Here is a 19,386-nt window from a genome sequence, read left to right as displayed (position 1 = left end):
TAGCTTTGGATTGTTACGTGATGAGTCATCCCAGAGAAACTCCATGCTTCTAGTTGGCAGAACACTTTGGGAACTGCTTTAAAGAAAGGTGTTAAATAAATCCAATCCAATATAACATCCAGTTTAGCTGATGTTATGTTCCAGTGTTCTAAGGCTGTGGAGTGACACAGAGTGGTAAAAGCCTTTTGTTCCCCAATATTGTTTGAAAATTTTGAATGTTCCATTTATGGCAGTACCTAATACAGTACCAGCTAAATGTTTATTAAATATCCTGGTTATTAATTTTTCCTGTTATTTCTGAAGCGTTTACTTGAAAAAGAAACATAGTTAAATCTTCTCTTGTTTAGTGTATAAAATGCTCTAGGAAGTTAATATCCTTTTCCTGAAATTTGATTTACATTCCAAATTTTAAGATAAAGCTAATTGAAATAACTCAACCACATAAATCAAATTAACTTGAAATTCAAATCTGATTTTTTAAAAATCTCACTGTAAACAAAGGATAACCTCATATGCATAATGAGGTAAAGGATTAAGACAGACATTTAGTTAATTCAAGCTAAAAATCTCCTTTCCCGTAACTTCAATGAATATTTTAAGCAAAAGTACTAGAGTCTAAATTATCTGGAAAGCTGCCTTAGCTTTTCATGGAATTTCTTCATGGATGTAAACCCTGACAATATTACTTTTCTAAAAAGATTCATAATTTACATTTTAGTATTTGTCACACACCATTAAGTTTACAGACTCCTATTTCCATCCTTCCATTAATTAAAATAGTCCTTCTAGACAGAGGGATTAATGGTTATTTTTAAAGTAAGGAAATACCCACCTCATAATTATAGGTCGCAAATGTGATCCTTAAGCCATAGCAATTTTTAAGCATTATCAATTTAACTTCAGACATGGCAATTTTGGAGGAGTTTGGCTTTTAGTCCCTTCATTAAAGCTTCCGTATTTAGCAAATACTCTCTGCAAACTAAGAGCGATGATGAGCAAAGGCCAGGGTTACGGCTACCTAACTCTCTTGTCTTTCGCTATTTTAAAGTAGAGATTTGTCACAAGGCAAACTTTAATTAGCTTATTGTTCTTAGGCTATTTTATTGCTATAGTGCAATGGTTCTTAAAATTGGTTTGTATCAGAATCATTGGTGATATTTTTAAGAATTGTCCACCTCAGATTCCCACTATTGCCCTACTGAACCCAAATGAATCTGTGGTAAAGTGAGTCTCAGGTATCTATGTTTTACAGAGTCTCCCAGATGAGCCTGATGGATAGTAGAGGTGAGGACCACTACCAGCTCATGAGAGGGTGGCCAGTCAAAAAGAACTCACAGACCGAACTTGAAAGTACATTGGAGTATTTATTTCAGAAAATATTCAAATTAAAGTTTTTTACCAATATTTACAGTGATTATTGCTGGCTTAGTTGCCAGTGAGAGTAATTACCCTTTTTACTTTTATCTCTATTCTGAACTTATATTTAATTTTTATTTTAGAGACAGCATGAATATGAGCGGGGGCAGAGAGGCAAGGGAGGAGGAGAGAGAGAGGGAGGGAGGGAAAGAGAGAGGGGGAGGGAAGAGAGAGAGAGAGAGGGAGAGAATCCTAGGCAGGCTCCATGCTCAGCTCAGATCTTGACACAGGGCTCGATCCCATGGCCCTCATGACCTGAGCTGAAGTCAAGAGTCAGACACTCAACTGACTGAGCCACCCCAGCGCCCCTCTATTATGAGTTGAAAGAAATACAAATATCACATCAAAATGGCATTATTGCTGTGGAATGCAAAACTAGTTAGAGATGAATTGTAGCTAGAAACTACTTTGAAGATATCCTAGGTGATTGAGGAAAATTAGCAGTGTCCAAGGATGCGTAAAAACAACCGATTTTCTGAATTTTGCTTCTTTTGGGGCAAAGAAACCCAAAAGACACTGAGATCTAATCTCTTCACAATGTCTGGAAAATATGAAGTGCATGTATCTAAGATGAGAAAATAAAATTCTGGCTTTTTAAAGAAAGAATAATGAATACCCTAACAAAGAGGAAATGATCATAGGGAAAGTGATTTTTAAAAGTTAGTGTATTTTGTGAATTCACTCTACTGAGAGATTGTATTTTTTTCAGAAATTTTGATGAACCATTTATTTTTTCCAAATTGTATTCACTGTTAAGAGGATAGTCACACCCTTAGCAGAGTCTGTTTCCTTTCAGGCAAAGCAAGAAGAGGCTACTACTGATTCTAACAAATACATTTCAGGGAGCACAGGAGCTGCAGTAAGGCTGAAATGGGCAGTGTTGCTCTGCGTCTCAGAATGATGATGCCTTCTCACTGCTGTTGCTGATGTCTTACTAACGAAGGTGCAGGGAATGGTTAACTCTCTTTTACAACCGGCCAAAGAAAGACATTTACGCTTGCTCCCAGTCTCTGTCTCTGTCTTTTTCTCTCCCTTCTTACTTTTAAGCACCTTGTTCAATGATCTTCACTTCAAGGCAGATGCCTTGACCTAAGTAGATTACTCAGGATGCATGAAGGACACAGCCAGCTCGCCGTGCTTTTCAAGGAAGAGATTTGGCTCCAAATAGGACACTAAGCTTTTCAGCCTTCTGCTTATTTACCTAGTCAGCAGGATGCAATGTCTCTGGGTGCTTAGTGGACTCCTGGGGAATCAGAGGAGAAACAAAAGCAGAAGTGGCAGCCGCTGCAAATGTGGGAGTCTATGCCATTAAAGGAAGCAGTTGCTAATAAGGGCCTGTGAGACCTAGGTTTCCTTGGTTTCCATGACAGTTATTAGGTACCATAGAAATTGAATTGTCTCCCACAATGCTCTTAGGGGAGAGGGGGTGCTCCAGTGACAAAGCAGTGCAGTTATGACTTGCAGTAAATCGTCCTTTTGAGAATGCAACACTCCCTGGATTATTTGCTCTTGAATTTCTTCTAAACTCCCTTTCAGTGTGTTTGACATTTTGGCCAGAGACCCTGGCTTCTGCTGCACAGTGTCTCAAACACTATTTTTCCCCCTTTTTGTTTAGAACTGGGCTTGGCAAAGCAAGGATATGAACAATTGTGCAGGTGGGCTACTCAGGGCGAGTGAAGAGATAAGGCATCCAATCAGGGACTGGAGTCCTGCAGCCCTGCCAGTATGCCCCTCCACCAGATTTCCGTAATCCCAGCACGGGAGACTGCCAGCAATGGGAGAAGTTCAGTGGGCAGAAACAAAGAGAAGAACAAGGAAGTCGAGGTAAGAGGAGGTTTGATTTGATAAAACAGGACAGCCAAGCCAACTGTAGCCAGGACTGTTCTTGGAGCCACAGGATATGGCTAAGGCTTAAGAGTAGCTGGCTCCCACTCTCAGTGCGTAGGAGTAGACTGGAAGAGAATCAGTGCTGACTCACAGGCGCATATGAAATGTAACCTCTGTTTTCTGAATGAAGAAAGGAACCAAATCCATAAGGACACCTGGCTTATGGCTTGACAGATAGAAACTTCTGCCTCTTTTCCTAAACATCCGCAGAGTTGCTTTGGACTTTTATGGCTCATGGGGCGCAACCCAGCTGTCCTGAGTGGCTGTGGACATTGCTGTCATCCATTTTCAGCCCCCGGGGCTGTCGGTGTTTGCTAATTTTGCTTACTGCCCGTTAAACTAGAATGTGTGAAAATAACTTTCTTAACAAAGTGACAGAGAAGCCAAAGATACGCCAGCTGTGTCACTGAACACATAGCACTAATTAGGATGACGTTTCTCTGTCTCATACGATCTATTGCTCTCTCTATTCATTTGGAATGTATATGTGTATATTACCTTTGTTTGATACGTTTCATTTGCATTTTTTCTTCACAAAAAAGCATTATTTGAAACTTACATGGGCTAGAGAAATAGGTTATTCAACTTATCACATTTAGGCCTTATTTGCAGTGAAATTTAGCTGCTGCTGTTCTTACTGCTTGAAAGATCAGATGCTGAGAACTTATTTCAAAGCTTTTTAAGAAAGAGATTGAGCAGGCTCCAGGATTTGGGTGAAAATAATGTAAATGTTGTTGTGCTCCCCTAAAAGGTACCTGGAGATAGGATACCAGAAACTATAATCCTCTTGTTTCTTGAACATAACTTGTTTAGACCTCAGGTCTTATTAATTTTGTAGAAAATGGTCTTTCCCCACCTCCAGTTCTGTGTGTCAGTCTTTTTTTCTCAAGAATAGGTGGTAGGGACAGAAGGCAGTGAAATAAAAACGAAACAAAGCAAAACAAACAAAGCAAATGGGAGTGAAGTGTCAAGAAGTGCCTTAGAGGAAGAGATCAATAAAGTCAAATGAGAAAAGACATTCTTAGCCTCTTTCTACTTTGTTTGAACTGATTTTGAAAATGTCATTGAAGAGCAGTGCAGTCTTGATGTGGCTAGAATTTGTACAGAACTTCAAGGGTTGGTCTAATTTAGCATGAGAAATACTTTTCCCTTAATTTAGTAATTTCCCTGTTCATAGGCACATTGGGTATTTCTGGAGTTTGTGAGAATGAAATATGTTTGTGAAGTGAGTAAACTTATTAGCTTAGTATTAATTGAAAATATTCCCCATAAAATTTTTCTTTCCTTTGACTTGGTAATGTGATTATTAGGACATCAAAGAACTGTCTCTCAAGTTTATTGGTGTGGGATGTGGCGTGAGGGGCACTGATCAGTTGTGAAAATGGATATGGAAATGCTAAAAGCAAGATTTATGAAAGTTATATATTACTCATTATCTGAGTTCTTTGATAGAATTGAAGATAATTTTGAAGGGAACTTCATAAGAAAATATTAGGCGGCAATTTTGATTGATATCCAGAATTATCAGTCTCTGAGTGATATTTGGAAATGAAGACACTGATTCAATTCCATGGGTTACCCTCCCTCACCCCCATTCCACCCTTCACATTTTGTCACCACCAGAACTCTCCTGCTGCTGATGTCTGCTTGGCTGTGAATCAGAGAAAGCTGGGATGGCTTACATGACTTTTGGAAAATATCAAACCAATTTGGTTTTTGGCATGTTAGAAATAATAATGAAATTATTCAACCCCCAAAATAGCTGGAATCTTTAGCCAGATATTGATGTTAAGCCACATCTTCAGATATCCTTACAAACCTTTTAAAGAAGTATTATTCATTATGAGCCAACTGCATTTCTTTTGAAGGCAAATACACTTTATTATGTTACGGTGTGAGTCAGTGGGTATTCTTAAAGGAAAATAAGTGAATTATGAGAAAAAAGAAACTCTTAGCCAACATATTATTTTAAAAAGAGACATAATTCTTGGGATGCCTGGGTGGCTCAGTTAAGCGTCCGACTTCGGCTCAGGTCATGATCTCACGGACCCTGGGTTCGAGCACCTCATCGGGTTCTGCTTGCACTCTGTCTCTCAAAAATGAATAAACATTAAAATGTTTTTATTATTTATTTATTTTATTTTATTTATTTTTTAATGTTTTTCATCTTTTTTGAGAGACATAGCACAAGTTGGGGAGGGGCACAGAGAGAGGGAGACACAGAATCTGAAGCAGGCTCCAGGCTCTGAGCTGTCAGTCCAGAGCCTGATGCGGGGCTCAAACTCACGAACTGTGAGATCATGACCTGAGCCTAAGTCAGACGCTCAACTGACTGAGCCACCCAGGCGTCCCAACATTAAAATGTTTTTAAAAGAGACATAATTCTGAATACCAGAAAGGGAAGCACTTTTTACGTTTGAAATACATCTTGGTTTTCTTCAGGAGAGAGTTAAAATATGTTTGAAACATATTGTTAAATCTTTATAGGGCATTAAATTGCTAAATACATAGTCCAAAAATTATAAATTGCATTTCAGGTGGATAGATTACATAGAATATATTCTGTGTGTTGGAAAGCAAGAAGAATATATTCAGGACAATATTTTCTGTAATTTCAAGTGTTGATTCTCTCTAAAGGAAGTTAAAACATCTTGTACGCAAAATGAACATTTCCTGATTGTTGAACAAATGAGACACATCCTTCTTTGAAGCTTTCTTAATGTATTTTGCTTATCTTAGAGTTATCAAAATAATATATGCATACATGAGGAAAACAATCTAGTTTCAGAATTAAGAATTTACTGATCCAGGGGCACCTGGGTCGCTCAGTCAGTTAGGTGTCCAACTCTTGATTTTGGTTCAGGTCATGATCTTGTGGTTAGTGAGTTTGAGCCCCACATCAGGCTCTGTGCTAACAGAACAGAGCCTGCTCCAGATTCTCTCGCTGTCTCCCTCTCTCTCTGCCCCTCTTCCACTTGTGTGCTCGTACTCTCTCAAAATAAATAAAGAAACTTAAAAAAAAGGGAAAAAAAAGAAAAAAAAATTGCTAATTAAAAGGTAAGCCAATTTAATTTGTTCCATTAGAAATTTAGAATCTCTTGAATGTACAAATTTATTAACTTCACATCTAGTTTTTTTGTTTTATTTTAAGGCATATAAAGAAAAAAGGAAAATGTATAAACTATTTCTTAAATGTGATTATAGTCCAGAAGATTTAAGCTATAAGAAGTAATTCACAGATTTAAGATTTTTAAAAAATTGTAAATCTAACTCTAGGCTTTGTAATCAATATACATGTTGACATATTTCATGTGGCATAGCACTGTAATTATTTATCTCTTTGGTTAATAACCCCAGAAGTACAAAAACCAAAATAACATACTATATCCATTTTGGATATAGTTGGTATTAATATTTAGGGGAAGGGGAAGGATGCATACTTATCTTCCAAAGATATCAGCTCTGGAGGTTGTTTGGACAATTAAAGGGGGATGCCTCAGATATGCATTCCAGAGACAACATTTTATTAGCACAACCAGAAATGATCAGTCTCTTATGAAGTGATGGATGAATCAAAGTAATAGAAGATTTATATATAATGTAGTTGGTCAAATTTATTAATTTATACCTGTATATAGATAGATAGGTAGATAGATAGATATCTAGACATGGAATGCTTAAGTGCAAGCTCCGAGAAAGTTCTGGATAGGAAATTAGTAATCAGATTTAACTTCATAGCATGGAATCAATGAGGGAAATTCAAGTATTTGGAGTGGGGTTAATTCATCTGTATCTTCAAAAAGGCATGACCTTGAGAAAGCCATAGTGGAAGAGTCCTCTCTAAAGAGATTGCTAACTCCAGATCTCTCCAGCTGTCCTCTAGTTGAGCACAAAGACTGACCAGTCTAGCTTCTTGAAATCTCGTTTGCCTAATTTTGTAAGTGGGCCACTTTGTTCCTGTTAATCCACTTTTCCCATCTTTTTTAGATGTGTTAACACCACTTCTTGGGCTGCAATTAATTCACCTTAGGGATTTGGGCATATAGGACATCTGCCTCTTACAAGGGTAATCAAATTCTTAGATCTACGGGTAACTTTATTTCATACTGTATAACTGGAAATTAGGATGATTGTGCAAATTCCCATATTTAGTCAACTAGGATGTATTTTTTATAATTATTTAGGATTTATATGGAAATGTTTCTAAGCCCACTGCATTTTCCATGTAGAAGTAAGCCAGGAATCATACCAAGGGTGTTCCTGCCACCTGCATTGCATGCTGCCATGCACTCCCGTCAGCACAGAGTCTGTACCTCAGATGACAGGAGTTTCATAAGACGAGAAAAGAGGCCATGGATGCTTTTCTTCTCACCTTCTCTCACTCACAAACTGACCATGTATGACAACCAGGCTTTAGGTTTGAGGGGAAAAAGCAAAAACACCTTTGATTATATGTACATTTTTTCTTTACTTTTTTCATGATTTTGATATTTTTCTTCTTCAATTTTTCCTTTCCTTTTAGAGTATATTTCTTTAAAGAATATTTACTCTCCTCCCTCTTTCCTGAGATGTCCCTTTCAAGATTTTCTACTTGCCTTTCCAATGACACCCCCCGGGCCTCGTTTCCTCACTCAAAGTAGCTGCTGATCTGGCTTCATGAACTTGAGTGAATTGAAAACAATATGGCTTTTTAATATACATTATTCTGAACATAGTAGATAATTGTTATCTATCTGGTGGATAGACTTATTAATTCTATTTTTAGTAGAAAATTGTGGAAGTTAAATACCATAGTTAATCTCAGGGCCAGAGATGTATTTGAGAAATCCAATTTCACACTTTATGTGTTTCTTTGTAATTAAGGTACCATAACCCTTTCACATTCTGTAAGCAGAATTTTTAGAATCAAAGGATCCCAGAATCAGAAAGTCTCTTAAAAATTCTTTATCTTAATGCCAAAAAAGAAACCAATAGAGAATAAATAACTTGCCAATATCACTCGATTAGTTAGATGTAAAGTTGGTACAAAAATACAAGCTTTCTGACTGCCAGTCTGCTGTCCTTTCTGTTATTACTGCATTTGGTGATTTGGTTTTCAAGGCATAAAATTATAGTACCAAAGATTAAAAGAATTCAGGTAATCCCTGAAGCTGCTAACCTCTGAATGGGGAAGTTTGGAGTTTTTGTTGTTATGTTTATTTGCTCATGATGCGTAAGGTCGGATGGGATATAAATGGGTCCTATTTACAGAATATAACTAGAGTTCATTTCATCAAAATTCAGAAAATGAGATAAAATTAAATAGTCATGGGCAGAATAGTTTAGTAGGGAGGACATGGACTGAGATTTGGCATACATGAAATGGAGTCCTGAATCGTTTTTCGGCCTTTTGGCTAAGATCAAGTGCAGTATGAAATCGAGTCCTGGGTTCACCAAAACCCTTTAAATTTCAGTAAGTCATTTAACCTCTCTAGCTTGTGCCCTGGAGAAAAAGTACATTTACTGGTAAATGTAGAAAAAAGTACATTTACTAGATCCCATTTAAAAAATAAAGTTATTTTATTTTCTTCTGTTATTCCTTTACTATAATCATCTGATCATTCTCCATTCTGGGCACATAAAGACCATGATTGTCTTCAAAGGTGTATTTGGCTCGGGAGGATAGGTCCGAGTACTGAGGACTCACCTTTAAGGATACCTGTTATCTCTGCTTCTAGAAAACCCCTTGAATAGACTCACTGTCTTCTTCTGGATGATTTGTATGAAAGCATGAGTTCTAGGTCTGAATATTGTGAGGGAAAAGATTGGAGTTTTAAGGCTGATCAGAGATACTACTGATACTAAAGCTGACTTGAAAATAGGCAGGACAGAGAAAGAAAAGCGATGTTCTGAGTGATAAATGGATGAGCCACTGGATTAGTCCTTGCTTTAAACCAACCTTTGTTCAAAACCATGCAACTTTCCAATGAAGTGATTCAATTCCTTTATGGTTTGAACCAGTTTTTTGGTTGGATGTTATAACAGGATGCTAAACAGTTCTTTGCCAAAGGGTAGCTACAATGGTTTTCTTGTGTAGCAACTGACTTCTGAGCTTGAAAATAGCTGAGATCCAGGTAAAGTAATCTGAAACATTAATTTATGAATAAACTGTGCACATTTACCCAGAATGTCCTGTATTCACCAAATGAAATACATCTTTAGCAGATATGAATCTGACATTTTAGGGAGAATGCCAAGGAGTAAAAAGGCTAATTCTCTTTTCTTCAGAAGAGTACTTTCCAACTTCTGAGTCTCAATTGAATATTAGAGTCCCATGTGCTTATAGTGGATTCCATTGAGTATACTAATAGTATTGAAATAGTTTTCTATAATGAAAACTGGTAAATTTCCATATTATTATTTGCTTTCAGCAATGAAATTACCATAATGCACATTATTTTTTCTTGTTTGAAACAGATGTTATGGGTAATTTCATTAATAAGTAAGACTGAATAACACATTTTATTGACAATTAAATGAAAACAGTAATTGCTGATACACCTTGAACAGTATTTAAATTTTTTTAATTTTAATTTTTAAATTTTTTTAAATTTGAATATAGTTGGCACACAATGTTACATTAGTTTCAGTTGTACAACATAGTGATTCAACATTCTATATGTTATGTCACGCTCATGATGAGTGTAGCTACCATCTGTTGCCATGCAACTGGATTACAAGATCATTGACTGTATTCCCTAGGCTGTGCCGTTTATTCTTATGAAGTATTCATTTTATAACTGGAAGTCTATACCTCCCACTCCCTTTCACCCACTTTGCATATCCACTCTCCCCCATACCCCCACCCCTGCCTCTGGCAACCATCAGTTTGTTCTCTGAATTTACAGATTTGTTTCTGCTCTTTGTTTGTTCATTTGTTAGGTAGGTTGATTGTTAACACTCCTCTCTGGTGTTCATTTAAAAAATGTATTATGAATTCCTGGCTGGTTGAATGAGACTCAGTGTGATCGTTGGATCTGAAAGATTATTGATCGAAAATCTTTATATGGAGGTGTGTTAGAGCACGGGAGGACCAGGTAAAGCTACAGATGTTTAAGCAGGATTTTTAGAACTTGCTGATTAGTCAGCATTTAACTCAGTTTTTTGCAGCACTGACAGTGCCTACATGGATTTAGAATCCCTTAATTTGAGGTACTCCTGAAGGGAGAGGGATAGCAGTCTGAGTATTGCTTTCCCCCAGCTCATGCCTACGAGTATCACCCAAAGCCACTTGGAGCAGCCTTCATAACCTCCAGGTGAAGATGAGAAATGACATCTATTCGATACTCATTCTCTTTCCTGTCTCTGTAACTCTGTTAAATAATTGAAATAGGCGTGACATGAGGGTAGAGGTGGTGATAGGACTTTGCTCTTAAAAGAATGACAAGGAGATTGAAGAAAAGGACAGTGTTCCAGGGTGCTGGGTCTGACTTGGGCTTTCAGCCTCTCACATTTCACATTGATCATTCCATTCATCAGACCTTGCAAATCTGGATAAGGAAGGCGAAGAAAACAATTGCAGAGGTATCTCTTCCCCCAGCCACTGCCAAAGAATACAATACACATTCTCTCATACAAAGGAACATTTTGAATTCGTCAGGATTTGTATTTTTGATGTCAACTTCAGAGGGTTTCTTAGGGAAAACATTCTGGCACCAGTGAACTATTGCACATGCAATGACACTGCTGGGCACAGAAAATGAAGCTCATGTTTGAGATACGGAGTAAAAAGATATTTGTTAGGTGAGGCTGCAGCTGTGTGTTCTCACAAATGACCAAATTCTTTATAGATAGTAATTATCCTTAACCTGTAAGCCTAAACAGGTTCACTCCTAAACAAGTTCCATAGGGCAGTGTATGGCTATGAATGCTTGTGTGTGAAAGTTATATGCTTAAGTTGTATAGACTTTGGTCCACGACACAGTTTTACTTTCCAGTTTTTTTTCAAAATTTTCATGAGATTGTAAAATATGATAGAGATGTGTTAAATTTTACAAAGCTTTAGAAATGCAAATTCTATCAGTATGTTTTGTTTTAATCTGAAATCACTTTTTATATGCCCATTTACTATGATACTACTACGATAGTTCATTCACATTTTGGAGGAAGTGATTTCTGCATACGGTTAGCCAGTTGCACACCAAAGGATTCACCTTTGATTGTTGATGTTAACCATCTAACTCAGGCATTTTGTTTGGCAGCCAGTGGGAGTATAATAGAAACTTCATGCCTTAGAATTAGAAGGAAACTCTTGCTTGTTAATTGATACTGCCTATGTTGAGAGTGAACAGAGTGAGGTAGTTAAAAGCATATTGGGTTCAAATTTGAGCTTTGCCACTTCTTAGCTGTGAGACCTTGGTGAGATTACTTAACATCTGTGTCTGAGTCCCCTTATGTGTAAAATAGTGACAAATAGAGACTACCTTATACAGCTATGAAAATTAAAATAAGTTAATATTTCTAAAATGCAAGGAAGATTCATTGGGACAAAATAAACACCATTAAGTGCTTGATAAATAAAAGTGCTAAAGCAATTCTTTATGTTCACTATATTCTGATCAATGTATTTTATTATTCATAGTGAATATGACTCATTAATACTTTCCATTAATGATGAGGAAATATTTAAGTTGCATGGCATCATAGATGGAGCCTATTATAATAATAATGATTAAAAAAATAGAAAGCAAATTCATTGCTATTTGAAATTTGCCAATACTCTTGACCTCTACTTGTACAGACCATTGTACCATTGTCTGGTTGCCTTAGATAAGTGAAACCTAACCTTATGGCGTTTCCTTGCTATCTTAACCTCAGTCTTGTAGCTGCTGGACCGAGGATTCTCTAGAGTCAAGAATTTGTAGAACACATGCTCTCCATGTGAATTTTCACTTCCATTCCATGTACATATTGCCAAGTATTCTGTATTTATGCTAATATTTTTCAACATTTCATGGGTTTTTAAAATTGAGTATTGTAGATACCATTATTTATTTTTTTTAATATATGAAATTTATTGTCAAATTGGTTTCCATAAAACACCCAGTGCTCATCCCAAAAGATGCCCTCTTCAATAAGTGAGATACCGTTATTTTGATAATTCTTTGTACTTCATCTTCGTTGTGGTAACACTCTTATCTTTTGTTTTACTGCTTCTGTAGGTGTTATAAAGAACAGGCCACACCAGGAAGAACTAAAATAACCATGAATGGGAAATTTTTTGAAAGTTTTCATGTATAGGATAATTTTGTGAATATTTGAGTACTTAGGAAAATAGTAATATTTTTTTTTCTAAATCATGGTAACATTTAACAAAATAACATCATGCTGAACAGCTTTTAAATGCTCTTCAACCGTACGATGACAACTTTTTATTACAGCTGTTGAACTTAAAGGTACTGGCCTGGTTCAATTCTACATGAATTGTTCTGTGAAAAGTTTTTTTTTTCCTTCTGATACTCTTTGGGGATATCAGTGCTGCGCACACACACACACACACACACACACACACACACACATTCATATATTTATAATCATTAATCTAGTTACTAATTATTGAACATATACTACATGTTCAATAGGAATTGTTTTATGCACTTTCATTTTAACCCATAGCTTATCTATGAGATTATATTTTAGTTGATATTTCTGTGTAACAAATTGCCCCCAAACTTAATGGGTTAAAGCAACCATTTTATAATGTTTATGAATTCTGTGGATCAGGAATCTGACAGTATGTGGTGAGATGGTTTACTGTTTGTGGCTGTGACTCCAAGTGTGTGACTCTGAGGTCACTCCAAACTAAGGACTGGGATTTTCTGAAAGCCCGTTCATTCACATGTTGGGCACCTGAACTGGGGTGACCAGACGACTGGTACTGCCATCTGAATAAACTACATGTGACTTCTTCATGTGTCATTGCATCCTCACAGCATGGTACTTCAGGGTAGTCAGAATTCTTATATGGAGACATGGATTCTGGGTGTGAGTTTTCTAACAAACAGATCAGAAGCTGCGTTGCTTTTTATGACCCAGCATTGCTTTAGGCAGTAGCATGTTTATGTATTTTGAGAAAGAGAGTGAGCAAGCAGGAGAGGTTGTAGAGAGAGGGAGAGAGAGAGAATCCCAAGCTGGCTCTTGCACTGTCAGCATGGAGCCTGAGGTAGGGCTTGAACCCATGAACCATGAGATCATGACGTGAGCGAAACCCAGAGTCAGATGCTCAATGAACTGAGCCACCCAGGCGCCCCTAAGCAGTAGCCATTTAGTCAGGAAGGTTGCTCACATTTGTACCCAGATGCAAGGTACATGCATCTGGGATGCATGTACCTTGGATATATGCATGTGGATATAGATCTCACATTTTTTTTTTAAATTGAAGTATCATTGACATATATATAACATTGTTTATTATACAATTAATATTACACAATTAATTACAATATTAATATTATACAATTTAATATAATATATATTATATTATATATATGTTATATATATAATATTGTTATAACATTATAACAATATATAACATTATATTAGTTTCAGGTGTACAAAGTAATGATTTACTATTTGTTTATATTGTGAAAGTATCACCACAGTAAGTTTTAGCTACCATCAGTCACCATACACAGTTACAAAATGTTTTTTACTTATTTATTTTATTTTTTTAAAGATTTTTTTAAGTTTATTCATTTATTTGGGGCGGGGGCAAAGAGAAGGAGAGAGAAAGAGAGAGAGAGAATCCAACACAGGCTCCACACTGCCAGCATGGAGCCCAATGCAGGGCTCAGACTCACAAACTGTGAGATCATGACCTAGGCCAAAACCAAGAGTTGGATACTTAACAAATTGAGCCACCCAGGCATCCCCAAAATGTTTTTTTTATTATTGTGATTAAAACTTTTAAGGTTTACTCTCTAAGCAACTTTTAGACATACATTATAGTAATAGTAACTATAGTCACCAGGCCATCCATTGCATCCACAAGACTTACTTACTTACTTACTTATTTATTTATTTACCACAAGTTTATTTATTTACCACAATGCCTTTGACTCCCTTGACTCATTTTCCCACTTGACCACCACTGCCTGTCTCTGGCAACCACCAGTCTGTTTTCTGTATCTATGTATTTGTTTATATGCATGTCTGTGTATATACATACATACATCATAAATATGTACACATATCTATATATATGTTGCATATATAAGTGGAATCTTAGAGTATTTGTCTTTCCCTGACTTATTTCACTTAATATAATGCCTTCAAGGCCCATCCATGTTGTTACAAATGGCAAGATTTCATTCTTTTTTATGCTAATATTCCTCTGCGTGTGTGTGTGTATGTGTTGTGGGCCTGTGTATTATATTTTCTTTATTCATCTACCAGTGGACACTTAAGTTGTTTCCATATCTTGTCTATAGTAAATGAGGCTGAAATGAACATGGGGGTGCATCTATCTTTTTTAGTTAGTGTTTTTCTTTCTTCAGGTAAATACCCAGAAATGGTATTGCTGGATCATTTGTTAATTCTCTTGTTAATTTTTTTAGGAACCTCCACACTGTTTTCTTTAATGGCTGCACCAATTTATATTCCCACCAAAAGAGTATAATGGGTTCCTTTTCCCACAACCTTGTAAACACTTCTTGTTTCTTGCCTTTTTGAAAATAGCCATACTGACACATGTGAAGTCGTATCTCATTGTGGTTTTGAATTACAGTTCCTTGATGATTAGTAATGTTAGTGTCTTTTCATGTACCTGTTGGCCTTCTGTATTTGTTCTCTGGAAAATGTCTATTCAGATTTTCTGTCCATTTTTAAATTGGATTATTGCTATTATTATTATTTTCTTACTATTGTGTTGTATGATTTCTTTATATATTTTGGATATTAATCCCTTATCAGATACATGAACTGAAAACACTTTCTCCCATTCAGTAGGTTGCCTTTTCATTTTGTTGACGTATCTATCCTTTCCTGTGCAGAAGCTTTTTAGTGTAATGTAGTCCCACTTGTATATGTGTGTGTGTGTGTGCGCACACACACACACACACACACACACACACACACACATGTGGGGCTTGAGCTCATGACCCTGAGATCAAGACCTGAACTGAGATCAAGAGTCAGACACTTAACAGACTGAGCCACCCAAGTGCCCCCCACTGGCATATTTTTTATTTTGTTGCTTTTACTTTCCACAGGTGTGATTTCCAAAAAAATCATTATCAAAACCCATGTCGAGGAGCTTTCCCACTGTGTCTTCTTCTAGCTCTTGGTTTATTTGATCTTATTTATTGTCTTTTTCATCTCTATTTATTTTTGCTGTAATCTTTGTTATTTCCTTTCTTCTACTAACTTTGGGCTTTGTTCTTCTTTTTCTGGTTCATTGAGGTATAAAGTTAGGTTGTTTATTTGAGATTTTTCTTATTTCTTGAGATAGGCACTTCTTGCTATTAACTTCTTTCATAGAACTGCTTTTGTTGTGAGTTGCCTGGGCAGCATAGTTGGTTAAATGGCTGACTCTTGATTTCAGCTCAGGTCATGATCTCATGATTCATGGGACTGAGCTCCATATCAGGCTCTGTGTTGACAGCATGGAGCCTGCTTGGGATTCTCTCTCTCCCTCTCTCTCTCTCTCTGCCCTTCCCCCACTCATGCATGCTCTCTCAAAATAAATAAACATTAAAAAAACAACTACTTTTGTTACCTCCCATGTTTTGGTGTGTTGTATTTCCATTTATCTCAAGATATTTTTTTGAATTCACTTTTGATTTCTTCATTGATCTATTTGGTATTAGGTAACATAGTTTTTTTATCTCCACATATTTGTGGAATTTCCAGTGTTTTTTCTTGTAAGTGATTTCTAGTTTTATACCACTGTGGTAGGGAAATATGCTTAATATTCAGTTTTGTTTTGTTTTGTTAGTACTCATGTTTTGGCTCATTATCTGATCTATCCTGGAGAATGTTCCATGTGAACCTGAGAGAAATGTGAATTCTGTTGTTTAGATAGAATGTTCTGTATGTCTCTGTTGAGTCCATCTGTTCTAATATATAATTTAAGGCTGATGTTTTCTTATTGATTTTTCATCTGGATGATCTATCCATTGATGTAAGTAGGGTATTAAAGTTTCTTACTTTTATTTTTATTTTTTAAGCGTATTTATTTTTGAGAGAGACAGAGACACCATTAGCAGGGGAGGGGCAGAGAGAGAGAGAGAGAGAGAGAGACAGACAGAGAGAGAGAGAGAGAGAGAGAGAACCCCAAGCAAGCTCTGTGCTGTCAGCACAGAGCCCAATGCAGGGCTTGAACTCATGAAACCAAGAGATCCTGACCTGAGCCAAAACCAAGAGCCAGGTGTTTAACTGACTGAGCCACCTAGGACCCCTTTTGTAATTTTTTTAAGGTCTCTTACTTTCATTGCTTTGCTATCTCTTCCTCCCTTTAGATCTGTTAATATTTGCTTTATGTATTTTGGGGCTCCTACACTGGGTGCATAAATGTTTACAAATGTTATATTTTCTTGTTGGATTAACTCTATCATTATGTATGACCTTCTTTGTCTCTTACTAGTCTTTGTTTTGAAGTCTATTTTGTCTGATACCAAAGTATTGCTGCTGCTGATTTCTTTTGGTTTTCATTTGTGTGAGATATCTTTTTACATCCCTTCCCTTTCAGTTTGTGTATGCCTTATGTCTGAAGTGAGTCTTTTGTAGGCAGCATATAAGATGAGTTTTATTTTATTCATTCAACCACTCTATGTATTTGAATGGAAAATTTAGTCCATTTACATAAAAAGAATTATTGATATATATGTACTTATTGCATTTGGTGGATTATTTTCTGGCTGTTTGTTTGTTCCTCTATTTCTTTCTACTTCTCTTGGTCTCTTCCTTTGTGATTTGATGATTTCTTATAGTGGTATACTTAGATTCCTTTCTTATTATCTTTTGTGGTTACCATGAGGCTTACATATAATGACTTATATTTATAAAAGTCTATTTTAAGTTGATATCAACATAAATTTGAACACACTGTAAAATTCTATGTTTTAACCCCCTGAACATTTTATGTTTTTAATGTCACATTTTACATATTTTTATCTTTTGTATCCCTTAACTAATTGTAGTTGAAACTATTTTTATTGTTTTCATCTTCTAACCTTCATACTAGTTTTAAAGTGATCAGTTCACTACCTTTACCTATATTTGCCTTCACCAGTGAGACTTATACTGTCATATGATTTCTCATTACTAATTAGTGCCTTTTTTTTCTGCTTAAGGAAGTCCCTTTAACATTATTTGTAAGACTGTTTTAGTTGTGGTAAACTCTCTTAGCTCTTGCTTGTCTGGAAAACTCTTTATCTTTCATTTAATTCTGAATGATAGGTTAGCTGGGTAGAATATTCTTGTTTGCAATTTTTTTTTTTCTTGTAGCATTTTGACTGTATTGTGCTACTCCCTTCTGTTCTGCAAGGTTTCTGCTGAAAACTCTGCTGATAATCTTATGGGGCTTCCTTTGCTCGTAATGAGCTTTTTTTCTTTTGCTGCTTGTTTAAGATTATTTCCTTGTCCTTAACGTTTGACTTTATAATTATAATGTGCAGATCCCATATTTTGATGGTAGTCGGGCCAGACAGTTTTAGGCTTATGTTTTTAAACCACCACAGTTCACCTGCAGCCACCATTACTTGCATTCCTTTCCTTGAATTGTAGGGTGCAAAATACCATTATTTCTCCCCAAGCCATCTGAAGTCTTACCCTATTTTGTCATCAAATACAAGTCCAAGATCTTGCCATCTCAATTTCCCAGTTGGCTTCTTGAGTACAGTTCATCTAGTATGGTTTTTTTCAATCTGAAGAACCTAAAATAAACAGACAGGTTATCTGTATGGTATACACTTAACATACAATGGCTGAGTAACTTCCATAGACACTCCTATTCAAAAAGGAGGAAAATAAGAGACACGTAGCAGTCACTAATCCATAACAGTTCTGAAGTCCAGCTGCATATTTGTTGCGAGTTCTTTGACTAGGGTTTATTCCTACTTCCCTAAAGCAGTTTTCTGAGACTCTTTGTTCTGCTCTATAGCTCTTGGTTATTATTTTCACTATATTCTATTTTTTTCCATAAAATTTGATTTGTACTTCAAATGAGAATCCCCCTCAAGCTTGCTTCCTTCTCATGAAAGGTGGCAAGTACAAAGGCCTCTTTTTATTTTGGACTCTATTTCTTTCAGTCAAAACTGACTAATTTCTTTAAGCATTTTGTGGGTTTTCTATGTTTTGATTTATAATACACTTGATTTGACAAAAGCCATAGCCACATTCTCTTTAAAATAAACACAACTGTATTGGCTTCCTGTGAGGCTGATGGAGTCCAGGATCTTAAATTTCTCAGAATACCTATTATTTAAGAGAGATAATTTGCCAGGGATGCTCTTAATATCTTAGATAACTTTTATCTCTTTCACAGAGCTTATGAAGCACTATTTCTAGTCTTTCTAAGTTCTTACCAAAGAGTTTTTCTGTTCATATCCTTGACTTCACCTTAACCCTAAGATGTTTATCTCAGAGGAACCAGGATTTGATATTTTCCCTGATGTGTTTTCTAATTTGAGACTCTTCCTCTGGGTGATATGGAGATGGAGATATAGTTTTATTTTTAAATAAAAGAAACAAGTCCCAGGTGGTGCCTGGATGGCTCAGTCGGTTGAACATCTGACTTTGGCTTAGGTCATGATCTCATGGCTCTGTTCGTGGGTTTGGGTTCTGCATCAGGCTCTGTGCTGACAGCTCAGAGCCTGGAGCCTGCTTCAGATTCTGTCTCTCTCTTTCTGTCTCTGTCACCCCCCTGCTTGCACTCTGTTTCTCTGTCTCTCAAAAATAAATAAACATTTTTTTTAAAAAGGAACAAGTCCTAGCTCCTTTATATTTTCTCTAAATTTTGCTTAAAAATAGAAATTTTCTTTCAGTTTGTCATTATTCTTGTATCTTATATGCTGCTTGTACATAGCTTTTAAAGCTATTTTTCCC

At 36.3% G+C, this 19,386-nt stretch overlaps 1 protein-coding gene across 5 annotated transcripts in view; it reads left to right on the top strand.

Annotated features, from left to right (window-relative positions):
* The window catches only part of MARCHF1 (membrane associated ring-CH-type finger 1), an 891,585-nt gene that overhangs the window by 397,118 nt on the left and 475,081 nt on the right, over positions 1-19,386 (top strand). For 2 of the 5 annotated variants that reach the window (XM_060653840.3, XM_060653841.3), the window contains exon 3: positions 3,032-3,240. The exons of 2 other annotated variants lie outside the window; for them this stretch is intronic. In XM_060653840.3, the coding sequence (XP_060509823.1) occupies positions 3,142-3,240 (99 nt within the window). In that variant the 5' untranslated portion in view covers positions 3,032-3,141. Of the gene's footprint in view, positions 1-3,031; positions 3,241-19,386 lie in introns of those variants that run through there. One more of the 5 variants, XM_060653838.3, reaches the window with a different exon arrangement.

Source organism: Panthera onca, chromosome B1 (genome assembly GCF_046562875.1).
Source record: "Panthera onca isolate mPanOnc1 chromosome B1, mPanOnc1 haplotype 2, whole genome shotgun sequence".
NCBI lineage: Eukaryota > Metazoa > Chordata > Mammalia > Carnivora > Felidae > Panthera > Panthera onca.
This window is presented reverse-complemented; position numbering and strand designations above follow the sequence as displayed.